General features: G+C 53.6%; 1 protein-coding gene across 4 annotated transcripts in view; it reads left to right on the top strand.

Moving 5' to 3' along the window:
* HMCN2 (hemicentin 2) overlaps positions 1-14018 on the top strand; it is a 173898-nt gene that overhangs the window by 102264 nt on the left and 57616 nt on the right. For all 4 annotated transcript variants that reach the window (XM_055399540.2, XM_055399542.2, XM_055399541.2 and 1 more), the window contains exons 39-48: positions 986-1143; positions 2152-2275; positions 2917-3092; positions 4342-4438; positions 4641-4760; positions 7207-7368; positions 8174-8455; positions 9864-10031; positions 11615-11728; positions 12145-12231. In XM_055399540.2, coding sequence (XP_055255515.2) covers positions 986-1143; positions 2152-2275; positions 2917-3092; positions 4342-4438; positions 4641-4760; positions 7207-7368; positions 8174-8455; positions 9864-10031; positions 11615-11728; positions 12145-12231 — 1488 coding nt within the window. The remainder of the gene's footprint in view (positions 1-985; positions 1144-2151; positions 2276-2916; positions 3093-4341; positions 4439-4640; positions 4761-7206; positions 7369-8173; positions 8456-9863; positions 10032-11614; positions 11729-12144; positions 12232-14018) is intronic.

The raw sequence follows: 14018 nt of genomic DNA, 5'->3' as shown, positions 1-14018 counted from the left end.
TGCCCACCACTAGAGGGATTTGTCCTCAAAGTTGTTGCCCATCCGTGTGTCCCCGTCTGTTCCTCCGTCTCTCGTCCATCCATCCTTCCCTTCTTCCATCCACCACCCACCCTTCCACCCACATCCATTCACCCATCAGTCATCCATGCTTCCTTTCATTTACCTTTCCTTCCTTCCATCTATCATTTATCCATCCATCCGTTCATCTATCCATTCCTCCATCTACACATGGGAGCACCCAACTGTCCATCCATGGATTCAACCAACCATTCAGTCCTCCACCATCTAACCATCCAGCTGTCCATCCCCCAACCATCCATCTGTTCAAACATCAATCCCTCCATCTGTCCATCTTCTATCCAACCACATTTGTTGGGTACAGACACAACTCAGAGAGATCGCAGGTTCGCTTCCAGACCACCACAATAAAGCAAATACCAAAATAAAGCAAGTCACATGAGTCTTTTTGGCTTCCCAGGGGATGGAAAAGTTCTGTATACACTGTACTGAGGTCTGTTACATGTGCAATAGCATTGTGTCTAAAACATGGACATACCTTAATTAAAAAGTACTTCGTTGCTAAAAACTGCTATCATCTGAGCCTTGGGTGAGTCATAGTAGCATCAAAGATCACTAATCACCATAACAGGCATTCTCAACCCCTGTGACCCCTACACCATCGGCATGATGATGACCTCATGGTAACCGGGAGGCCCAAGTTCAAGGGCTACTTCTGCCAGCTCCTGGCGGGTCAACCTTGGGCAGGTCACTGGCCCTCTCTAAGCCTTGGTTTCCCATCTGTGGGGTCGGAAGGATGAAACGAGCAGCCTCGAGACCCGGGGAGTGCCCTGCCCTTGTTGGGAGTGGCTGTCCCTGAGCTTTCGTCAGTGGCCATGCACTCCTGCGGGGGTGCCCGGCCAGGGGCCCTGCCTGCTTCACCCTCAGCGGGGCTCAGCCTGTGCCCCGTGTCGCCCCCGCCCCACAGTGCCCCCGCGCATCACGCTGCCGCCTAGCCTCCCGAGCCCCGTGCTGCTTCACAGCCCGGTTCGGCTGACCTGTAACGCCACCGGGGCGCCCAGCCCCGTGCTGATGTGGCTGAAGGATGGAAACCCTGTGTCCACTGCAGGGACCGCTGGTCTCCAGGTCAGTGGGGGTGGGGGGGTTCCAGCTCACCTCTCTGGTGCCTCAGTAAGTGCTAGGAATGGAGGTCAGGGCCTGGGAACACCGGGGGGAGAGGGCAACAGTGATGGCCCAGGGCGGTTGGCTGCCGGGAGGAAGGAGAGCCACTAAAAGGAGTCAGGGGCCAGGTGGTCTCCAGGAACAAGGCCGAACCACCAATATAAGATATAATCATAATATAACGTAGTGTAACATAACGTACATTGCATTATGCAGATGAACAGGGAAGCCTGGCGTGCTGCAGTCCATGGGGTTGCAAAGAGTTGGACACGACTGAGTGACTGAACTGAACTGAACATAACATAATGTTAATGTATGTTAGGAACCAAATATATAATATAAAATTTTCTAGTAACTGCATTAGACTGAGTAAAAAGACACAGGTGAAACCATTTTTAATAATACATTTTAGGGCATGTCCTGACTATCCAGTTATTAGGACTCCATGCTTGCACTGCAAGGGCCAAGGGTTTGATCCCGGGTCAGGGAACTAAGATCCTGCAAGCTGCACAGTGTGGGCAAAATAAATGAATGACTAAACAAAGAAATAAGCAAACAATACCCTTGGACTATATAAAAAGGGAGTATTTAAAAAAGTCCTGCATAAAAAATACATTTTAGTTCACCCAGTATATCCAAAAAGCGTCACTGTATCAAGTGATCATTATAAAACGTCATTAACCAGACATCTTACCTTCTTTTTGTGCAAACCCTTTGAAATCTGTCGTGTATCTTACACCTGGGGACTGGCCGTATCTCAAGGGCTCCCAGCCCCAGCCCTACTCCCCAGGGGACCCTTTCTCAGGACCGGTGGGATTGCCCACCAGCCGGCAGAGGTCCTGAGGCTTGGGTATGCCTCGCATTCATTGCTGGGGGACGCTGGGGGCCTGGGGCAACTGCCCAGATGTACCTACCAGCAATGCCAGCTTGTGAAGGGCATTGATCGCCTGTGGACTTTCTTCTGGGGCACAGGTCTTCCCTGGGGGCCGGGTCCTCATGCTGGCCAGTGCCCGGGCCTCTGACTCTGGCAGCTACTCCTGCGTGGCCGTGAGTGCAGTGGGCGAGGACCGCCGGGACGTCGTCCTGCGTGTCCACAGTGAGTCTCGGGCCCCGGAGGCTGCCGGGTGCAGGCTGGAGGCTCAAGATGGTGGGGCTGGGGCATCCCCAGGGGGTGGATGTGCCAGGTCTGTCCTGAGACTGCATCTGCCTTCATGTAGGGGTGCGTTGGACCCCCCTGAGCCATGTCTTAAACTGTGAACTCCCCTGTCATGGACAGGTGGGCTAGTGGGCCCTTTCTTCAGTGGTAACATCTGATACAACTAAAGTACAAAATCAGGGGTCTTCCCCGGTGGTCCAGTGGTTAAGGCACTGCGCTCCCAATGCAGGGGGCACAGGTTTGATCCCTGATCAGGGAACTAAGATCCCATATGCTGTGCGTGGCCTGGCCTAAGGCCTTAAATAAATAAAGATTAAAGCTTCTTTTTAAAAAATTTATAAAAGTAAAGTACAAACCCATATTCAGAATATTGACGTCATAACCCACCATCCTATTGAGGTTTAGGGGTCTCCTCTGCTGGTCGTTGAGGGGAGGACAAGAGGGCTTCAGTTCAGGGGTGGCCCCCATCCTCACAGCACCTCCCCATCCCCCGTGTTTGCTCCTGGCTGCTGGAGGGGGGTGCCTGACTCAGGACATGACTCACCTGCCTGAGACAGCCCCCGCCCCGCCCCCTCCCGCAGCACCCCCGACCATCCTCGGAGAAGAGCGGAATGTGTCTGTCCTGGCCAACGAGTCCGTGGTCCTGGAGTGCCTGAGCCATGCTGTGCCTCCTCCCGTGCTGAGCTGGCGCAAGGACGGCCGCCCCCTGGAGCCCCGGCCCGGCGTCCACCTCTCTGTAGACAAGGCCTTGCTGGAGGTGTGCGGCCTCCCAGGCCACCAAGGAGGGCCCCACCATGAGTGGAGCTGAGCCCTGACCCTGGCAGGCTGGGACACACCCTCCAACATCAGTTCAGCTCATCTCGACTTGCAGCCCATCCAGTCCCCGGACCCAGCAGAGCTGCTTCCAGACAAACTGGGATGGAGAGCGAAGCCCCAGGACAGCCCTGGGAGCTTCTCTCAGCCCCTTCAGTTCAGTTCAATTCAGTCGCTCAGTCATGTCCAACTCTTTGCGACCCCATGGACCGCAGCACACCAGGCCTCCCTGTCCATCACCAATTCAAACTCATGTCCATTGAGTCGGTGATGCCATCCAACCATCTCATCCTCTGTCGTCCCCTTCTCTTCCCGCCTTCAATCTTTCCCAGCATCAGGGTCTTTTCCAATGAGTCAGTTCTTCGCATCAGGTGGCCAAAGTATTGGAGCTTCAGCTTCAGCATCAGTCCTCCTCAGCCCCTTCCCTCCTCCCAAAGCTTTCCACCTGTTTTTCACTCCTTGCTGGAAAGACTTCTTGCCTTTGGGCATTTAAGGCCCTTCATCCGGCCAGCAAGGCAAGGGTTAATTAGTCTAGAGTCAGCCGGATCTCTTATCCGGCCCCTCCTGACTGTGGCAGTCACCTCCTATCTGGACCTCTCTGGCCTCAGACCTCTCACCTGTGAGCACGGTGACACCTTTCTCCTGGGCTAGCCGGGAGAATTCCAGAGAGTGCCTGTGTGGTCCCCACTTGCCCCAGAGAATAGCTCATCCACATCAGCTAGGGGAAGGGGGTCACAGCGCCAAGGTTTTGGGGAGCAGGCTCTGCTCCAGCCGGCTCCTCCTTCCCCCAGCCCTCTACACTTTGTGATATGATCATTCCTAACTCCGAGCACCTTCAGTTTGGCTTCCTCCACCTATAATACTGCCCCCTCCTTCCTTTCATTCTTCAAAGCCATAGCCCGGCTCCATTATCCCCCAGGTCAGGATCTGACCCCTGAGACAGGGCCCCCTCCACCTTCCCCTTGGGACATGGCTATGGATGTGAAGCGGGGTGAGCTGGCAGGGCCACCAAGCCCCTGGCTCCCAGAAACTTTCCAGTGCCAGAGGTACAGCAGGTGTTACCACTGGTTTAAAAAACCCCAGGTTCCAGGCGGGAGCATGGGCTCGGTGAGGGAAAGTGACGGACCCAGGGTCACACAGATGTGGCACCATCTGCGCTGGACCCCTGATGGGTGGTTTTTGCTCCCGGCCAGGTGGACAGAGCCGAGGTAGGGGATATGGGCCGCTACAGCTGTGAGGCGCTGAATCCAGTGGGCCGCTCAGAGAAGCACTACAACCTCAATGTCTGGGGTGAGGGTCTCCCGGGTTGGGCTGGGCTGGGGTCCCTCCCCGCTGCGTCTGTCAGGGCTGGCTCTCAGGCGCAGTGCGGAGGGCGGTGCTGCCTTGAGCACCTCCGGGACACGCCTTCCCCCACCCCGCCCTCTCCCCGGGGTCTCTTTCTCACCCCAGCCCCCCTTCCTGCCCTCCTCACCTCTGCTCTGTTTTTACTCAGTCCCTCCAGCGTTCCCCTGGCAGGAGCCACGCACCCTAACCGTGACCCAGGGGCACCCCGCCAGGCTCTCCTGCGACTGTTGGGGCGTTCCCTTCCCCAAGATCTCCTGGAAGAAGGACGGTAGGCGCCTGAGCCCCAGGCTTACTGCCCCACCCACGGAGGCTGCTCCCTGCCCTTGCTTCAGACCCTGGCTGGGATGGAGATGGGTGCAGGTGCTGGTTACAGAAGCCCCCCCGCAACCCTCCAGCCCCTTCTCAGCCAGTGAGAGCTAGACTGATCTCAGGGCCTCCCGTCAGAAGTCTCTTCTTCCAGGAAGCCCTCCCTGACCTCTCCCCCAAGTCTAGGGAGAGGACCTCCTTGACGCCGCCCCTGTGTGTTAACTTGTCATGTCACCCACCTTAGTCCTTCAATGTCTGCTCCTCCATGAGTCCCTGAGCCCCGGGAGGCATTGTCTTGGAATTCTGCAGTGGCTTAGCAGTGCCTGGTACAAAACAGATGCTCAGTGAATATTTGGAATTCATTCATTTAACTAGTATTTATTGAGAGCCTGTCTGTGCCAGGTATCATTCTACGTGCTAGAAATGCAGCCGTGGATCAAGACACTCAGATAATAAGTGAGAAACAAGTGCAGGCATACCTTGTTTTAATGCGCTGTGTTTAGAGCTTCACAGGTGTGATGTATTTTACAAATTGAAGGTTTATGGCAACCCTGCCTCCAAAAAGCCTATTGGTGTTATTTTCCCAACAGTATTTGCTCGCTTTGGGTCTCTGTCACATCCTGATCATGCTCACAGTATTTATGACTTCACTGTTATTACTGAGTCTGTTATGGGGATCTGTGATCAGTGATCTCTGACGTTACTGTTGGAGAAAGTTTATGACTTGCTGAGGGTTCAGATGATGGCTAGCATTTTTAAATGTTTTGATTAAGCTATGCACATTGTTTTCCTTTCACATAATATTGTACACTTAACAGATTACAGTATCAACATACATGCACCAGGGAACCACAACTTCACGTGGCTCGCTTCATTTCGATACTTGCTTTATTGCGGCAGTCTGGAACTGAAACTGTGCTATTTCTGAGGTGTGCCTGCAAATGACTTAATACCTGATGTGATAAATGCTATGGAGAAAAATATAGGCCAAAAAGCGGAGAAGATTGCTGGGGGAGGGGTGGGATTTGCAATTTTCAATTGAGTGGTCAGGGACATTTGACAAAGCAGACATGAAGAAGGTGAGGGATGAACATGAGACGACAGTAGGGAAAAGCATTCCAGGCAGAGGTGACAGCAGGTGCAAAGGTCCTGGGGCAGGAATGAGTCAAGTGTGTTTGAAGAACAACAGCAGGGTCAGTGGGGCTGCAGCAGATTCAGCTCGAGATGGTCACCTGAGCTATGATGGCTGGACCAAAGGCTGTTGTAAGGATCCCAGCTTTTACCTTGAGTGAGATGGACTGTTTTAGGAGTCTGGAAAAAGGAGGGACACAATCTGGTTTGTACTTAGCAGGTTCCCGCCAGCATGATAAGAACAGACCATTGGGAACAAGGGTGGGAGCAGGATGCCAGGGAGGGGGCTTCTGCAAGGATTCCAGGCAAGAGAAACTGGCACCTGGACTAGGTGGGTAGGCAGGAGGTATTGAGAGGCGGCCGTAGTCTTCTGGATGCGTTTCAGAGGTGACGCTGGCCGGATTTCCTGATGGCTGGGCTGAGGGGCTAAGGAGAGCGAGGAGTCGAGGATGACTTGCAGTTCTGGCCTGGCGATCGAAAGAGCTGCTACCATCGCTGAGACAGAGAGGCTGTGAGGGCAGGTTTACAGGGCCAGACCCGGAGTTTGCGGCATTTTGATTTTCAGATCTGTCAGACATCCAATGAGGTGTTAAATGGGCAGTCAGACAGAGGTGTCTGGAGCTCAGAGGAGAGGTCTGGGCTAAGAATAAATCTGGAAGTGACGTGACAAGCTGAGTTACCAGGGCAGAGAGCGTGGACAGAAAATAGAATGTAAGAGGGATGAAGCGCGTCGAGTGGCCACCCAGGCCCTCCCCCGGCTGGGACACGTGCGGCTGGATGCTGGGAGCCCAGAGGGCCGCTCCTCCGTGAACAGGCGCCGGGCGATGGAAGATAGCGCCTCCAGGGTTACAAAATCCTTCCCTGCATCGGGGTCTCCTTACTGCCAGGTGTGCCTGCTGCCTGGTCTCCCTCCCTTGATAGACAGATGGGTCATTCACTCAACAGCCTTCACTGAGCCCTATTATATGTCAGGCCCCAGAGAGCCTCCAAGGACCCCAGGGGGAAAGTGAGGCAGGGTCTTCCTTCCAGGACAGCCCAGGCCAGGGCGGGATTCAGACGTGCCACCTGTAGGTAGAGCTGGGTTGGGGAGAAGCTCAGAGTTGCAGGTTATCAAAGGGGGTTCTGGGATCAGATTTGGTGCTCAGGGAAGTCTTCCTGGGGGAGGTGACATTTAGTGGGCATCGGTGGGATGAGCAGGAGTTGGCCAGGATGGATGGGAGGACAGATGTTCAAGGTGGAAGGACCAGGGACCAGGGGCTTCTTTCTCATGCATCCAGGTCAGCCCCTGCCCAGGGAGGGGGCCAGCCTTGGGCAGGTGTCAGCTGTGGGGCGGCTGCTGTATCTGGGACAGGCCCAGCCAGCCCAGGAGGGAAGGTACACCTGTGAGTGCAGCAACGTGGCTGGAAATAGCAGCCAGGACCAGCAGCTGGTGGTGTATGGTGAGTCACAATGGGATGACCTGGACCAGGCGGAGGGGGCTGGAAGGGGTCAGCCTGAAGGGTGGGCAACCAGGCACGCTGGCAGGGCAGACCTCACCCCCCAAACCCAAGCAAAGACAGAAGCTGGATTCTCCTGTCCCCCTTGATTACTGCCATTTTAACTGCCCCCTCCAAGTCAGCTTCTTATAGCTCCTGACCGTGAGAGAGCAAGCAGCTTGATGCCAAGAGATCCCCAATGGCCCAGAGAGAAAAAGGAAACCACAGCTTGAAACAGCTGGAAACTAAAGAAATGTAAAATTGATATAAAGTTCCTATATGTGATGGAAACTCAAGTCTCCATCTACTTATCCTGTGGGGGATAAAATTAAATATCTCAGCCTTATAAAAATCATTCTAGAAAATAAAACCAAGAACACTACTGCCCAACGTCTTGGGGACAATCCCACCTGTGGAACTATCCCCCACCCCCACCTCCAGGCCTACTGTTTAGAAGCCCCCGATTTCTAAGGAAGAAAAGTCCTTATAAATCTTCAGGACCGTGCTGTGAGCTCATTGTCCAAACGGCAGGCCCTCCCGTGATTCCCAGGGTATGGGAGAGGGGGCTGGGGTACAGTGGTGATCCCATTATAAAGATGTAAAGTGGAGGCCCGGACAGGTGAGGTCACCTGGCTAAGGTCACACAGCCAGAGAGAGGCAGGGGGTACACATGCCAGATGGAGGTGAGCCCGAGCCTGGCCTGAGGCGTGGTGGAGGCCCAGCGGCCCCCTTCCCCGCCCCTCCCGGACGTGCTTTCTCCCCACCCCAGTTCCCCCGCAGATTGCCGGCCCCCCGGAGCCCTACGCGGAGGTGTCCGTGGTTCAGGACGAGGAGGCCAGCCTGGAATGCAACGCCACAGGGAAGCCCGCGCCCAGGGTGACGTGGGAGCGGGACGGGTGGCCCGTGGGGGCCGAGCCCGGCCTGCGGCTCCAGAACCACGGCCAGAGTCTGCACGTGGAGCGGGCTCAGCCTGCGCACGCCGGGCGCTACAGCTGCGTGGCCGAGAACGAGGCCGGGAGGGCCGAGCGGAGGTTTTCGCTCTCCGTGCTCGGTGAGGACCGGCAGCCTCCGGGAGGAGGGCAGGAAGCGGCAAGGCGGCCTCCGTCCGTGTTCCTGGGGCCGCCTCCTTGTTCTGCCAGGAGCCAGGCCTCAGGGGAAGCTGGGAACACTGCTCTCAAAAGCAGGACCTGCTCCAAATAGCCCTCATTTCCCTCCCCCCTTCCCATCCCCCCACTTAAAAAAGTTATTTGTTTACTTGTTTGGCTGCACCGGAACTTAGTTGCGACCCGTGGGATCTTTAGTTGTAGCGTGTGGGAACTAGTTCCCTGACCAGGGATCGAACTTGGGACCCCCTGCATTGGGAGCCTGTAGTCTTAATGGCAAGCCACTCCAGTACTCTTGCCTAGAAAAATCCCATGGATGGAGGAGCCTGGTAGGCTGCAGTCCGTGGGGTCACTAAGGGTCAGACACAACTGAGCGACTTCACTTTCACTTTTCACTTTCACACATTGGAGAAGGAAATGGCAACCCACTCCAGTGTTCTTGCCTGGAGAATCCCAGGGAAGGGGGAGCCTGGTGGGCTTCGGTCTATGGGGTCGCACAGAGTCGGACACGACTGAAGTGACTTAGCAGCAGCAGTCTTAGCCACTGGACCACCAGGGAAGTCCCTCCTTCTCTCTCTCCTTTGCTGTTTCCCTGCTCTATTCTGGGCAGTCTTTATCCTGCATGGTTCGTATGTGATGTTGGGATTTGGGCGTCCCTAAGAGATCAGCTAAACTGTCATCTGTTTTAGGAAGCCAGGGTGGCTTCCTGTAGGAGGTGACTTTTAAAGCTGAAATATAAAGGCTAAGTTGGAGTTCATCAGGAGCTGGGGTAAGAGGAAGAGTGTTGGGCAGAGGGAACAGACTCTGCGGAGGCCTGGAGCAGAGTAGCTAGACAGCCTCCTGATTCTAATCTTTTACTGAGCTCCTACTGCATACCTCAGGGTGGAGGTAAGGAGTGGGAAGAGGCAAGGAGAGAGGTGGGCAGGGTCCTTTACGGAGGGCCTTCTTATCATATCTCCAGCATTGCTGGGACCCCAGGCCTCGCCCACCTGTCCCTGCCTGACAGAGTGGGGCTTTCTTTCTGAATGGGACTCTGCTGTGTGGATCTGGGGTCCCATCTGTGTTCTCCGTGGCTCTGATTTCTGTCTCCTTTGCTCAGTTTTGCTCCATACCAGGGTCTGAGCTAAGGGCTTCACACATGTCCTTGTTGGATTCTCCTGGCATTCCTCTGAGGGGTCGGTGAAACTGAGGCCTCAGCCTGATGCCAGAGCCCAGCATGTGGCCACCACTCACCCCCTTCAGTGGGAGCAGCTCTGAGATTGGGGGTGGGGGATCCTTGGGGAGGCCAGTGGGGAGGCAGGAAAGAGCTTACAGCACACATCTGCATTCTGAATGTGGCTTCTTCTCTGTATCTAGTGCCTCCAGAGCTCATTGGCGATTTGGACCCACTGACCAATGTCACAGCCACCCTGCACAGCCCCTTGTCACTGTTCTGTGAAGCCACAGGCATCCCACCACCAGGGGTCCACTGGTTCCGAGGGGAGGAGCCCGTCAGCCCTGGGGAGAACACCTACCTCTTAGCAGGTAAGGTCTGGTCCTCAGCTTCTGCCTCTGTCCATCACGTGCCTGTGATCTCTGATCCTGCCCTGCCCGGCATGGTTGGGATAATCATTTCAACTATTAGTCTCCCAAGAGTGCACCCCAAACTGCTGGTCAGATGAGGTGCTCCAGGGGAAAAAAAAAAGGATTTAGATAAGTCTGGAAAAGGCTTCCTGTTCGATTTTCCTGGAGACCTACAAGAACCACTTGCATAGTCAAGGTTCTGATAAGTCCTGCAGCCAAAAAAAAAAATTCTCACAGAGCTTTTTTAACCTCCCATGGAGCTGCAGCAAACTTTTAGAAATGCTGGTCCAAGCACTTTCTCCTCTGAATACTCATCTTCTTCACAAAGCTGGTTTGTGATGGTTCTTGCTGGAATACAAATGGAGAAACTGAGGCTTAGGAGGCAGTATTCCATCAGAATCTTACAGGGACTTCCAGGCCCACTGAAGCTCAGCCTCAGTGACCCATCAATTATTCCATGCAGTCCAAGCTGGGATGGTAAATAAGTTCCCCCTCGTGTATCACTTCCTGTCACTTGGTAGGGGCTGCAATATTCATCAGATGAGATGAATTCAGAGACTGCATCTGGGACCAGCAGAAAGGAGAGTGGTGATCGATTAGTGATGTCTGCCCTGGGTGCAGGAGTAGCCATGATGACAAGTCCTGTATATCTGCTTTCCTTGGGCTGGTCTTAGGAGATCCTTGTGTTCCTCTGAGAGGAATTGGTTCACCTCTGAGAGGTCCTTGGGAGACGGTGGACTTTCACCAGGTCCATCAGAGTAGAATGGGGTTCTGATCTGAGCCAAGATTACATAAACCATTGCTGTGCTTTCAGCTGTAGCCAATCCACAGAAGAGAGGGTAGCCAGGTGACAGTCTTCTTACTAGAATAGGGTCGTTTACCCTGTGCTTATGTGTGTTTAGTCGCTCAGTCGTGTCCAACTCTTTGCGACCCCATGGACTGTAGCCCGCCAGGCTACTCTGTTCATGGGGATTCTCCAGGCAAGAATACTGGAATGGGTTGCCATGCCCTCCTCCAGGGGATCTTCCCAACCCAGGGACTGAACCCAGGTCTCCCACATTGCACGCAGATTCTTTACCATCTGAGTCACCCGGGAAGCTTAAGAGAAGTTACCCTGGCGTAGGTCTAATATCCAGGCTTTCCTCGTGGCTCAGAATTCACCTGCTAATTCAGGAGATGAGGGCTTGATCCCTGGGTTGGGAAGATCCTCCAGAGGAGGAAATGGCAACCCATTCCAGTTTTCTTGCCTGGGAAATCCCATGGATAGACGAACCTTGCGGACTGCAGTCCCTAGGATTGCAAAAGAGTTGGACATGACTTAGTGACTAAACAACAGCAAGGACTAATGTCCAGAGGGCTCCATCTATCTGTTGAACCTCCGGGTCTGTTTCCCCCTCTGAGGAATGGAACACTGTGGGAGGCAGACACATAAACGTCTAAATATAATGCCCAGCATGCTCCTCTTCCCAGTGGGCAGCCTGGGCTCAGCTGGGGACAGAAGGCTGCTCACAGCTGTGCTTGGAGCCCACTCTCCCCCTTCCCAGGTGGCTGGATGCTGAAGCTGACCCGGGCGCAGGAGCAGGACAGAGGCCTCTACTCCTGCCTGGCCAGCAACGAGGCTGGGGAGGCACGAAGGAACTTCAGCGTGGAGGTCCTGGGTACGTCACCACCCAGTTCTCACGGGCGCCCACCCATCCTTCCCTCCAGCCTGGGAGCCTCTGGGAGTGAACCCAGCACAGATAGGAGGGAGAGACCAAGCCCTGTCTTCTTTGCCTCATCAGCAGCCTCTTCTCTCAGGCTGCCATAGAACTTTCCAGAAACAGCCAGAACCAACCCAAGATGAAAGGGGGCAAAGATTTTTAATACCACCCAACTGCCTTCCTCTGATTGGCACCTTCTCCCAGCGGCACTGGTATTTGCCTCAGGCAGCTGCAGATTTTTATTAGACCCCTGCCCCATGGCAGCAGGTGTGAGGGAACGGGGAAATGGAAGACAGATACAGTGGGCGCTTGGCGTCCTGCTCCGTGGTGGCTCAGCCCGGCCAGTGGGCATCTGTCTTCCCCGCTTCTTGCAGTTCCTCCCAGTATTGAGAAGGAGGACCTGGAGGAGGCAGTCAAGGTCCCCGATGGGGAGACGGCCCATCTGACGTGCAACGTCTCAGGTAAGGGACACACAGTGGACTGGAGGACGGTGAAGGGGCGGCTGTGGGAAGGAGGGGTCCTCAAAGCTCTGGGGCGCCTGCCCACTGCCATGGGGCTCCCTGCAGAGTGTCTCTTGCCATCTTGGACTTTTCACTCTCTATGCCTCTGCCACAGACACTCTTCCCTACTCATCTGACTGCAGAGCTCAGCCTCCAAGGTCCTCAGTTCAGTTCAGTCATGTTGGACTCTTTGCGACCCCATGGACGGCAGCAGGCCAGGCCTCCCTGTCCATCACCAACTCCAGGAGCTTGCTCAAACTCATGTCCATTGAGTTGGTGATGCCATCCAACTATCTCATCCTCTGTTGTCCCCTTTTCCTCCCGCCTTCAATCTTTCCCAGCTTTAGGATCTTTTGCAGTGAGTCAGTTCTTTGCATAAGGTGGCCAAATATTGGAGTTTCAGCTTCAGCATCAGTCCTTCCAGTGAATATTCAGGACTGATCTCATTTAGGATGGACTGGTTGGATCTCCTTGCAGTCCAAGGAACTCTCAAGAGTCTTCTCCAACACCGCAGTTCAAAAACATCAATTCTTCTGCGCTCAGCTTTCTTCACAGTCCAACTCTCACATCCATACATGACCACTGGAAAAACCATAACTTTGACTAGACGGATCTTTGTTGGTAAAGTAATGTCTCTGCTTTTTAATATGTCTAGGTTGGTCATAGCTTTTCTTCCAAGGAGCAAGAGGCTTTTAATTTCATGGCTGCTGTCACCATCTGCAGTGATTTTGGAGCCCCCCAAAATAGTCTCTCACTGTTTCCATTGTTTCACCACCTATTTGCATTAAGTGGTGGGACCGGATGCTGTGATCTTAGTTTTCTGAATGTTGAGCTTTAAGCCAACTTTTTCACTCTCCTCTTTCACTTTGATCAAGAGGCTCTCTAGTTCTTCTTCACTTTCTTCCATAAGGATGGTATCATCTGCATATCTGAGGTTATTGATATTTCTCCTAGCAATCTTATTTCCAGCTTGTGCTTCATCCAGCCCCGCATTTCTCATGATGTACTCTGCGTATAAGTTAAATAAGCAGGGTGACCATATACAGCCTTGATGTATTCCTTTCCCGATTTGGAACCTGTCTGTTGTTCCATGTCCAGTTCTAACTGTTGCTTCTTGACCTGCATGCAGATTTCTCGGAGGCAGGTCAGGTGGGCTGGTATTCCCTTCTTTTAAGAATTTTCCACAGTTTATTGTGATCCACACAGTCAAAGGCTTTGGCATAGTCAATAAAGCAGAAGTAGATGTTTTTCTGGAACTCTCTTGCTTTTTTGATGATCCAGTGGATGTTGGCAATTTGATCTCTGGTTCCTCTGGCTTTTCTAAATCCAGCTTGAACATCTGGAGGTTCATGGTTCATGTACTGTTGAAGCCTGGCTTGGAGAATTTTGAGCATTACTTTGCTAGCGTGTGAGATGAGTGCAATTGTGTGGTAGTTTGAGCATTTTTGGCATTGTCTTTCTTTGGGATTGGAATGAAAACTGACCTTTTCCAATCCTGTGGCCACTGCTGAGTTTTCCAAATTTGCTGGCATATCGAGTGCAGCACTTTCACAGCATCATCTTTTAGGATTTGAAATAGCTCAACTGGAATTCCATCACCTCCACTAGCTTTGTTCATGGTGAGGCTTCCTAAGGCCCACTTGACTTCGCATTCCAGGATGTCTGGCTCTAGGTGAGTGATCACACCGGCATGATTATCTGGGTCATGAAGATCTTTTTTGTAGAGTTCTCCTATGTATTCTTGCCAC

This window comes from Moschus berezovskii, chromosome 11 (genome assembly GCF_049115385.1).
Source record: "Moschus berezovskii isolate FMDL1 chromosome 11, NW_MosBer_1.0, whole genome shotgun sequence".
Taxonomy (NCBI): domain Eukaryota; kingdom Metazoa; phylum Chordata; class Mammalia; order Artiodactyla; family Moschidae; genus Moschus; species Moschus berezovskii.
Note: the sequence above shows the minus strand (reverse complement) of the source record. Positions and strands in the feature narration are given on the sequence as shown.